The sequence below is a fragment of the Glycine soja genome, chromosome 10, assembly GCF_004193775.1.
Source record: "Glycine soja cultivar W05 chromosome 10, ASM419377v2, whole genome shotgun sequence".
Classification (NCBI taxonomy): Eukaryota; Viridiplantae; Streptophyta; class Magnoliopsida; order Fabales; family Fabaceae; genus Glycine; species Glycine soja.
The window spans coordinates 31,751,339-31,763,307 of NC_041011.1; the positions used below are offsets into that span (position 1 = coordinate 31,751,339).

General features: G+C 33.1%; 1 protein-coding gene across 4 annotated transcripts; it reads right to left on the bottom strand.

The window, feature by feature from the left end:
• Window positions 1-853: 853 nt before the first annotated feature.
• Window positions 854-8,876, bottom strand: LOC114371250 (putative lipase ROG1). 4 transcript variants are annotated; one of them, XR_003658037.1, is made up of 12 exons: window positions 8,377-8,874; window positions 8,062-8,270; window positions 7,795-7,862; window positions 7,183-7,253; window positions 4,853-5,095; window positions 3,446-3,609; window positions 3,290-3,345; window positions 3,137-3,189; window positions 2,930-3,047; window positions 1,748-1,845; window positions 1,182-1,307; window positions 854-1,095 (listed from the first exon to the last, which is right to left on the bottom strand). XR_003658037.1 is itself a non-coding variant. In XM_028328711.1 (12 exons), the coding sequence occupies exons 2-11, from the start codon at window positions 8,190-8,192 to the stop codon at window positions 1,236-1,238; spliced, it is 1,074 nt and encodes a 357-aa protein (XP_028184512.1). In that variant the 5' UTR covers window positions 8,193-8,270; window positions 8,377-8,876; the 3' UTR covers window positions 854-1,095; window positions 1,218-1,235. The 4 variants fall into 4 exon arrangements, 2 of the variants coding, with proteins under 2 accessions (XP_028184512.1, XP_028184511.1); XR_003658036.1 differs by having other exon boundaries at window positions 854-1,101; XM_028328711.1 differs by having other exon boundaries at window positions 1,218-1,307; window positions 8,377-8,876.
• Between the last annotated feature and the right edge of the window lie 3,093 nt (window positions 8,877-11,969).

Here is an 11,969-nt window from a genome sequence, read left to right on the forward strand (position 1 = left end):
TGTTGCCGTAATTTTTTTAACGTAGTTTTTGTTGTGTTAATTCAAAATATATATTGAGTTAAATTTTAAACGAAAATCTACATGTTCAATTTCCCAACAAAATAAAATAAAATTGTAGGACTATGCCTTCTTCAACATATATTTTCATCCTGCCAGATTCATAGCCTACCTTAAGGAATATTTAAGTATTTAACTAAGGAATATTATTAGTTCAATTAAGGTTTAAATATATTTAAAGTGCCTAATAAATGATCAATTTTTATTTTGAATGACTAGTAATTTTTGTTGTTTTATTAAATTTTTTATATATCAAAATATTTATTTCAAGTTTTTATTGTCAGTTGTGAATTTCCAATATATTAATTTTGACATAATATCACATCACTTAACTAACACCAAACTCTAAACAAAATTTAAATATATTAAATGCTGAATGCAATTTTTTTTTATAAATAAAAAACAAAAATTAATAATTTATTAAAGACTAAAACATATTTAAGTATTTGTAACTTTCAGACATACGATGACCGAATATTTTTTTAGGATGACTTAATTTGGAGAACTGTCGCAATTGTAAATGCTAAAATATGATATGAATAAATTATGCTTTCATTCAATAAGTCAAATTGCCATAGTCTAGAATGATGTGTGCTAAATGAAAAATAAATAAATAGTTTATTTTTTATCAACCGTTAATGTAATTAAGATATTGTCAATTAATTAAAATTCATCTGATGATTTTCAAATTAGTTATTATTATAAAATCAATAAATTAACTATAATTGCAATGTAATTGAACGATAATATAAAAATATTTACACTTTTTTTTATAAAAAAACATTTACACTGTTAGTTCATATATATTAAATTCATATATATAACCTTAAAAAGTGTATGCATGAAATTTGGATAAATATATTTTATTGTCCCCGTGCATTACACGGATTTCCCGACAAGTTCTATACACATTGTAAAGGATGATACATGAACAAAAATTCAATTTCTTCTATTTTTTGGGTGAGGAAACGATCGACATCAACAAGCCAGAACCCACGTGGGAGAACTTTATCACTCGGGGAACCAATTGTTTCCATCCTGCAACTAATTCAATTTCAGATTAAATTCGATTAGAGTATCAATCCAAGTTTGTTTACAAATAGCGTAGTCATTTTAGATTATACCAATGAGAAGCTTATATTCCCAAGCAGGGAGCATACTTTAGAGGCAAAAAGCTTCTAGAGAAGAAAATGATCAATCATATGCTGTATAACATCCGCCCCTTCTATTTGTGTGATTTGGTCTTTGACCTGTAAAACATTGCAAGAGATGGAGGAATAACATATGCAGGTAAAAGGATGTTCCACTTAATAATGGTGAATTATATATTGTTAACCTAACTCACTTATTTTTTAGAAGGAATACATTAGCAAAATATAACCACAACTAAACTTAAAATACACCCGAGTGCAACTTGCTAATATACTCCTAAAAAACAAGTGAATCTTTGATAGCAAATGCTTGTGGAATTTGCTAACGTACACCCACTTATTTTTAGGAATATGCTACCAAACTATAACTACGATTCTTTTTAAAATACATCCGGGCGTAGGTTGCTAACATACTCATAAAAAACAAGTGGGTCTACGTTAGCAAATCCATATATATATATATATATATATATATATATATAAAGGATATGCACATGCACACAAACATGGTGATAACAAGGGTAGTGCAAGACTCAGACCTGAATGATAGTATGAGAAGAAAATCTATGCTTGCTATTGCGGAAGCTAACATCTACTTTTTCCCAAGATACACGAGATAAGCCTGTAACAAGCTCCTCTGCAAGTGTTCATTCGAGTTAGAAATCTTACAGCTGGAAGAGAATAACAGATAATAAATATAAAGAAACAGATCTCCATGACTCTATAGCCCAAATTCAAGTAATGTTAATTATAAGGGCACGATCAATGGTGACAATCACAACCAAATCTTATCCTAGAGCCAGATATAAATGGAATAATGGATCAATAACAAATGTTAGGATCTACCAAATTTAGAACAAGTGGTGAACCATCTAGTGTGAGGATCTCTTTACTGTCTCTCCTAATGTAGCCGGCCCCAACAAGTATTTAAGGGAATCATAGAAAAAAATTTGTCATTACTATTATGGTTGTTTCCAGATTGTTTACCATTTCTCATGGTTCGGTTGCCCTCCATGAAAGATGCTCACCTTTCTACTGGGATTATTTAATGCTAAAAAATTTAAACTTTGTATTTAGAGAAAACAATTATTTGATGCACAAGATTATGGATTTCTTTTAAACAAACTATGGATATTGTTTCTCTTCAGAGTGGTTTCCATATTTCATTATATTCCTGATTTAGTGATATTTGATTAGGATTAGAAGTCTATTACTACTATAAATAAAGGTTACTGCATTGTTTTTTTTTTTATTATTATTATTGTAACATATCATTACTCACCATATATCAATATTATATTCAATTTTTTTTTCCTTTTTTCCCCCTTCCATCATCCCTACCTAAACCACTATAATTTTAATAGATAGATGTCTATCTGAAAATGAAGGAGAAAGAAAATCCCAAAATTTAGACAATATTGCAACTGAAGGACAAAGAAAATAACTACATTTAGTGAACAACAGCATTAGGTTATTAATATCAGTTGTATTCTAGACAGAACTGATTGGCCAAAGATTGTATAGAAGCAGAAAAGAAAGGGAAGGTCAACCATGTAAGACCACAGGGTGCGGTGGAACACACAAAAACTACAGGGAGTGAACTTCCAAAACCAAACCAAAGAGTTTTTAAAATGAACATGACAAACTGCAGATAACGTGAACATCACTTATATTAATTATAAGAAAAAAAGAGAGAGAGAGAGAGAGCTGAAGATACAAACCTTCTATCTTGTCGTAGCTGTTACCTTCTGTTGAGTCACACTGCTCAGCATCAGAACAAGCCTTGCAATGCTCTTCATATACAACATGTGGATATTTTTCGTTGTTGGTATCTTTCCACTAACAACAAAATATTTTTACATCATTATATGATAACAATGACCAATTAAATCAGGCAAACAAAAAGCAAAGTCAGAAAATAAACATACATTTGCAAGTTCACTCTGACGTCTAATGGATGATGTTCTCCAGCCAACAATATCTATTTTTTTTATAAAGGAAAACCATAAAAAATAATATGCAATGAAGAAAGCTGAATGCACCTAGAATTAGTTTAAAGAAGAAGCAAATAAGACGGATACGATCATAGTCCACATTTGAATATGCAAATCGGCGTTTGAAAGCACGCAATGCAGACCTGCACAAAGAAATCAGAAGACGTGAAGATTCTTTAAAGGAATCAAACTCAACAAATTCCATATATAAAAGGAAAATAATGTAAGAAGCAACAAACATACATGAAATACAAATCACCGTAGTCTTGAACCATGCGTTTAAGCAATGGAGGTTTTCCTTCATCATCATCAGTAAGGAAAAGATGCCGACCTGTTCTTCTAAAAATGAAATGAATAACACAACTAGCAACCTTCTCAAAAGCAGGTACCCCCAAAAGAAATGGAACCTGAAATTCAAAAACCATTCACGTATTCAAATACCCAGGTATTAGAATCATGAAAATATCACAGCCAAATGCGAGAACTTCATGTTCATCCCAGATAGATGGGAAGTCACAGCCACACAGATAGATATCCCACATGTTGAATTTAATTTCAACAAGAACATTTTCGGTGCAAAACAAATATATGTATTGCAGCATACTCTCAAAATATCTTCATAACAACCTATCAAAAGAAATCCATAAATAATCATTTGCTACAAAAGACAAGAGTGATAAAGAAAGATAAGACTCATAGGAAGAAATTATTTATACTGGAAAAGTCTAGTTACACACCAACAGCAGCAGGTTAATTTTGGACCTTTTTAATTAATGATATGTATTACTTCCATCAGTTATTGAACAGAAGATCACAAGGTGCAAGATATATATATTTCATCCATTATTAATTGATTTAGGGTACTGGTCCTGGACCATAAAGAGTAACTACCAACACTTATTCTTGGTTTGGTAGTATTTGGGTACAAGTTGTAGGATGACAGTTTAAATTGCATGAAATTGACAGGACAATAAATATAATTTATCTCGCTGAGTGAACAGATTGATAGAACAATGATATCTTATGAGAAAACTAAGGGATTTCTCCCCTCAATACAGTGCCCAACCTGCAGAACTTTGAGGGTCTGCACCTCCCAATGCCCAAAGGCCCTAATTCTCTGACAAATGATCAGATATCTCTATCGCTTCACCTCCCCTCTTCTTTATAGGCAACATGCCTTATTCTCTAATTATCCCCAGCCCGAACTAACCAACTCACTAATATAAAGTATAAAGTAACAGATACCTAACTAACCTATTGTAACTAATTACTAATGGGGGTTACCTAACACAAATTTACACAGACAATTAATTTGAAATAAAAAAAAAATAGAATAAAGACCTAATCATTGCACCAAGGCTCATCCCTCAATACTTCCAAGTCAGTTATACATATGGCAAAAGATAAATTATTCAAACCTCTACCTTACTGATTAAAGTCAATTTCTCTCTTGCATAATAAAGTGTTATAGGTGTTACATGTGACAAATAACCCTCGCACTTCCATGGCAGATCCAAATTTCCCGACCTAATGTATACATACAATGAATCTGGAAACTAAGCTAAGCTAGATTTATTATATTGCCAACAGTTTCTTTAATCCCAACCATTATATTTGGGAAACATAAAGAAAAATTTAAGATGTCAGTACCTGCTTATTTCCCCTTGATCCTAGATGAGGTGCGGCAACAGCAATGAAATTCATAGCCTCCAAACCACCTATTGTACCCACAGAGCTCTCCTTACTTTCTTCATTGCACGAGTCTGCCATAGATCCTTTTTCAGGTGGCCTATACAGCCTCCCAATTGCATATCGTGCCACTAATCCTCCAACCGAGTGTGCAACAAAAGATATCTTACGCATATTTGGCTTGCTTTTAATCACTTCAAGCACCTAAGAGTTAAAGTTGTTAATAGCAACAGTGATTATGTATCCAATACCACATGCTATACAGGAATATTAAGATAGTAAGGATCTCAAATATTACATTTCTCTGGTTAACACAGACATATTTGATTATTTGAACCTAAAATAAGACATGAAATTTATCCATCTCCGTCATAAATCAGAAATTGACATATCAGTTTTCTTACTTGAACTGTTGAACTGGTGAACAAACTTCAAATTCCCTTCTTCAAATATATAGACTCAGATTTTCCCATCTAAAAATTGGGAACATTATATCCTTCCTGAATTCTACTGTAGAAAGAGTTTCTTGTCCAATAAATTACTGAAGAACATTTTACAAAAGCTCCATGTAAAAAACTTTCTACAGGTTACGCTTTATCAGTGACAGAGAGGATATGTAAAGAAATATTTGGTGTAGTATACTTCATATGATTTGATACACAACTTCAATAATAAAATAATACTAGGATTATACTGACACCATGTTTACTTCATTTTTTTCCTTTTTAAAAATACTAAAGTATTCCTTATTGTCTATCATAAGCACAATAACATTTATTATCTATACCAATAGATAAAGGGGATACCTCTTTTGGTAATTACCTTTTGGTCTCCACCTTTAATAAACCATTATGCTCTTAATTAACAAAATATTAACAAATATGAATGTAATCAAACTCATGAAGAGGAGAGGATCCATCTTTTCCTGTCCATTTTTTTAACTCCTCCACCGTTCTACCATCAACTGCTAAGCAACTCCTTTATACATTTTTTTTCTTCTTATTTTACACTTGAAGATGTAACTGCTCCAATGTGGTCATTCACGTTTTTGTGCTTAGCAGTTTATATTTTTACAACTCCCACAAATTACCTGTGCGTTTTCACTTCTCTTCTCTCTTCACCAACCTAAACACACACCCCACATCCCACTCCTATACGGCGCACTCACCACCAGTCACCACCATCCCTCTGCTTGCTGTTGTGCCATCCAGCTGCACTGCTGTTGCGCTGTCCCTCTCTTTGACGTCACACTGCTCGAACCACTTCTTTCAGGTACTTCCTCTGGTTGCTTCTACGGACCCTTGAATTCTCTATGTTTTTTGAACGTGTGTGCCTGATTCCTCTATTTGAGTCAGTCTTCTTTTTGCAGTAACACCGTGTTTGGAGGTGGAATTTTGTGACTACTTTCAAGTGGGGGTACTGAAATTGGTTAAAGATTGAGTTTTGGGTTTTGATTTTTTGTTTTTTTTTTCCTGTGTTTGAGTATTGGAATGCTAGGACAAATAATATAACCCCTGTTAGTAACAATAGTCTTTTCTAGCAGCAGAAGCTCAACTGCTTTGGTAATTCACGTCTTTTTTGTTTTTTCCAGTTGTGATGGATAAGTGTTATATTAAAGAACACTGTCAAAGAGAACATGTCCTGAATGATTTTTTTGTTTTGTTTTGGAATTACAATTGAAAAAATGTTCAGATAACCTTTACTTTCTACACTTTTTTTATATTTACTTTATATATTTCTCTATTTCTCTTATTTTTCTCTGCACCACATATCTTACTTTGAAATATATCAAAAAATCCTTAGAATTGAAGAATATACACCCTAAGAGCAAAGATAATTCAAATTAAAATAAGAAGAAAAAAATTCAACATGTGGCTTAATAATGCTACCATTTCAATATTTCACAAATGCATTTATCAAATATAATGATATTCAAGTATGTACAACAAATGGTTTGGTCAATTGTGTATAGATAGGCATGTATTTACAAACATAATATATTAATTTATTATGTTATCATAACAAACAGACATAAGAAGTAAAATAATGTATACATTACAAAGTATATTAAACTAAAATAAAAATGCACATCAATTTACATATAATAAGAGAAATTATTTCAATATTTAAATTTTAGCACAGTAAAATACATAATAGAATGCCTATTAATATAATGACAAAGATTAGGTAACACAATCTGCAGATAATGAATCTAGAGAAATTAGAGAAAATTGACTTTCACATGACATGCAAATTCATAAAACGGGTCTCCTATATGGTCAGATACTAACCTCTTCTGCCAATCTCCCTCCCATTACATCCACACCATCTAGTGTAAGCATAGACACATTTCGTTCGCTACCTGGGTGAAAGAAGATGGAAACAGTAAAAGCAAGCACAATATACAAAATTTAAAGCCCATTCTAGTTTCCAGAAGAAATTAATATCCCAGAAGAATGAAGTCAACTAATTCTGCAGGCGTACAAAATTGTCCAAGAGACATGAAAGTAAATTAACATTCCAACTTATACAATCAATAATGAAAAATCGATACATTATTTTGAATAATTTCTTAATGAAAGATATCTTGTCCACTATAGAAGAAAGAAAAAGGAGCTCCAAGTATAACATTGCGCCAAAACACATCAAACACTCAAGAGGTCCAATCACAGTTGAGTTGACCAGAGACATTACAACCACAATATCGTTTAAGTACAAAGAGTTTGGTTGTTATTACTATAAACTATATAAGTCCATAAACTTACTATAAATGAGTTCGTGATTAGACAACACAGTTAATAGATTTTTATCCTTTTACTCGTTAGATGTATTTTTAACAAATCAAACAATCTCCTGTCTTGACCACACCAATACAATCACCAAAGCTTTTCAAAGAGCCTTACAGTGAACAAACACTTTATCCGGCAACTCCCTGACAAATTTCTCCGCAGCATATTTCCAATCCGTCTCCCTGCAAGAACAAACAATCAACACACCAACCACAAAATCAGTTAATGCCAAGTTCCAACATGCACACAAATTGAATCCATAAAGTAACAACACAATTCAAACAATCACTCCACAAAACCTCAACACCAAATCAAACACAATCAAGTAAAACCACAACAGCATTTAATCAAAATCTAGAAGTAAAGCAACGGTGATTATACCGTCCTAGAATTCCATTCACCATTACGACGAGGTGATCCGCGGAGGAAGCGAGCGAGGGCTCGGAACTCCAAACGTCGCGGCTTCCATCAACCGCCGACTCCGACGCGCACACCTTTTTCTCCTCCTCCATTAGTGCAAACGAACGAACCCTAGGTCTTCGCGAGAGGCGAAAATCGTAGTCCGAATCCGAAGAAACCAAAATCGATCGCTGCGCAAAAAGCAGCATTGAAAATTCTCAAATCTTCTCGAATTTTCCAGAGAAAATCAGAGAGAAAGCGCGAGAAAAGTAAAGAGTATAGAATTTGAAAAGAAACCTGATGAAGGTGCTTGAAAACTGAAAAGGGAACCCTTTGCGATGGTTTTGATTTTTTGATTTGGCGTTATTTATACGGAGAAAAAAAGTTGGTTAGTTTTTTCTTTTAGGTGCGGGAGAGAAGTGATGGGTGGTGACTGTTGTTACTGTTACATGAGAAGGAAGGAAACTAACGCCGAAAACGATGGGACACGTGGCGGCACCGCGCGAGTTGGGAGTATGTTGTTGGGGAAGGGAAGAAAGAAGGGGGAAAATGTGAACGCTACCCTGAATTTTGTGAAATGAAGAAGTTATCGATTGATATCATGCTGTGAATAAATGACTCTGCATTTTGGTTTTGGATAACGGTAGTAGCGAAGGATTTGGGTTTCTTTATTCGATTTCCGTGGATTGAGGGAAATAATTTAATTAAAGAATGGTGCTTGCTAGTTTTGGGTTGCTTGAGAAAAAGTACAACTTGGAGAGTTGGAAGAGAGAAAGGGAACGGGAAAATAAATAAAAAAGAAAACAGAGATGGTAGTTAGAATTGATATTTTGTGAACACACTTTTCTTGACTGCGTTATTTTTTCTCCGCGATGTCTACGGTGGACCATGAAGGTAAGTGATCTTTGATTGATCATTATTTTCAGCCTTTAGATTAATTTAGGTGTATAATTTTACTGTGCACTTTTTCACATCAAAATTCTTTCTTCCTTCCTTCTTCTCCGCACTCTCCCTTCTGGTGTCTTCCATGACCACTAACATGCGCCGCCGTCACCGATGATCTCTTCGGCACCAACGACGTAGCCCTGGCAAGCTCTCCAACCCACCACAAAGATTAGTCGGAAACCACCGCACCACCACCATCACGAGATCTACTAGAACCTTCCACAAGATATGTTAACACACTGCACCACCAGCCACGCGAGCTGCTAATGTAGGTGTTTTTCCAAGAAGAACACTGTTCAAACCCATGGTGGTTAATAGTGACGCCGACGACGGTCCGTGCGGTGGACAATTCGTCAAAGAGCATCGCACCTCTCAAATTCTTCCCCGATGATCCTCTTTCCCTCAATCTCATCATTGTTGTTATTTATATTAGCTTTTCAATTTCTTTTTGCTTTCAAATTTTGATCCATTCTTATCGCCGATGTTGATTGTGATTACGGTTGTTTTGATTTCAATAATTTGATTCGTTCGATTATGAATTCTATGATCACGCTTTGTTGTTTGAGGAGAAAAAAATAGGAGGGAGGGAGGTTGTTTTAGCTCTATCGCTGGAAGTTTCCTCCGACAACGATGACTGACTGGCGAGTTATTTTGTGGCGGCAGAGCGGACGGGGGAGGGTGGTTTGAGAGAGAAAGAATAAATGAGGAAGGAGAGGGTCAGGCAGAGAAAGAAGAAAAGATAATCTAGTGCAGAGGGTGTATCACATGGTTGTGTGGGTGAGATGAATCCATGGTCTATAAACGTGGTCCCACGACAAATCACTTGTAAAAGTGGGCCAGTTAGTCTTCATCTTTTTTCTCTCTTTATTAATGAATACTCCTCCCATGACATCTTTATCTTAATACAATTAATTTTGATCTAATAATATATTTTTAGTTTAATTAAATTTTTTATACTTAAAATATAAGTTATTTTTAAATTATCTCTAATATTTTTTTATCCAAGTATCTAAATTTTTTTTCAATTTTATTTAATATGTGTTATTAAGTTTTTCGTTAAATGATGATATAATAAACCGAATATCATATCATAACGTCTTGTCGCAAACACTTTCACTGTCACGTTATCATCTTCAATGATATGACAACGACGTGTCAATAACAAGACGTGATGGTGCAACATCATGTCTAACACATCCGAGTATCATATCATCATGTTTTGTTCACAAACATCATCATCGTCACGTCCTCACCTTCAATGACATGATGTGCAACATCCTATTTGATGGAAAATTTCCTCATCTGGGATAGTTTTACAAACTATTTTCCCAAATGGGGTTGTTTTGAAGTAATTTCTTGGAGGGGGTTGTTTTCTATGTGATATGCATGGGGGTTGTTAGCAAACTGCCATTGGCAATGGCGAGTTTGCTGTGCAAAGCCACGTGGCATGGAAACCGCCACTCGTGATGGCGAGTTGCTTTGTAGGTGGAAGTCGCCACCATGACTGGCGAGTCTGGTCATGGCTTTGGAAACCGTCAGTCAAACTGGCGAGTTGGCTGGTGCAGGCCTAAACGTTGATAGGGTTGCTTTTGCAGGGGGTGCAGGCCGAAAGGGGAGTTGCAACTGTCATTGGCGATTTGAGTGCAAGTTGCAACTCCCACTGGCGATTTAGGGCAGAGGAAATAGCCACTTCTAATGGCGATTTAAGGGCTATAAATACACGAAATTCTTCTCAACGTTGTTGCCTGTGTACTCAAATTTCAGTTTTTAAAAATTGTGAGTGTTAAGGAATTCCGCAAGGTTTTCTATTTGCTTCTTCGGTCTATATTTTAATCAGGTTTCTAGTTTCGAAATTAATAATTTATGTTATAATTTCTTTTTAAGTATGTTGTTGTTTGCTCAGATTTGTCCGCATAAGGTTATGGAATTTGCTATAATTTGTGTTATAATTTATTTTTCCAAAAATGTGAGTGTTAAGGGATTTATCTGTATAAGGTTTCATATTTGAGGGTTAAATATTTGAATCCATCCATAACGATCCGTGCCTGTTACACATGCAGATGACCTTATTTGATTTTGCGCTCAACTTCACAGAGTCACTATCCATGTTTGCATTATTTTGAAATTGTCATAATAATTTCTTTTATTGTGTTATTCACAAGGAGGAAAAAAAACAATAGTACTTACCATACAACAAATTTTTTAGTATCATTAATATAGGTTATGTCTTACTAGAAAAAAAACGTGCATTTTGAAGTTATGTTAAATTTAAACATACTACTTTATTTATAGGTTATTAAAGTTTTTATAATAAATTAAATACCAAAACATTATTAGTGTAAATTATTTATATTATTACTAAAAAAATAATACGTTTATTTTTTGGAAGTAAAAATAATATCTTCTTATATATATTCAAAAAAATTATAATTGATAATACGTTCCTTTTTTGGAAGTAAAAATAATTGGTTCCTTTTTGGAAATTAATAATTTGTGTCTATGTAAGTAATTTTTTATAGCAGTTTGAATGTATTTTTTTTTATTAATTTTATAATTAAATTAGTTTTATATTTTATTTTGTAGTTTCCAGTAAAATAATTTGTATGATAATTTTTTTAAGTAATTATTAATTAAAACTAGATTTCAGCTTTCAAGTAATTTTTTTTAAGTAATTTTTTTATGTCTTAGTTTCCAGTAAAATAATTTGTATTATAATTTTTTTATGTTTTAGTTTCCAGTAAAATAATTTGTATTATAATTTTTTTAAGTAATTTTTTTTATTTCTTAGTTTTTTATTTAATTTTTTTTATTTCTTAGTTTCCAGTAAAATAATTTGTATTATAATTTTTTTAAGTAGTTTTTAATTAAAACTAGATTTCAGCTTTCAAGTAATTTTTTTTAAGTAATTTTTTTTTATTTCTTAGTTTCCAGTAAAATAATTTGTA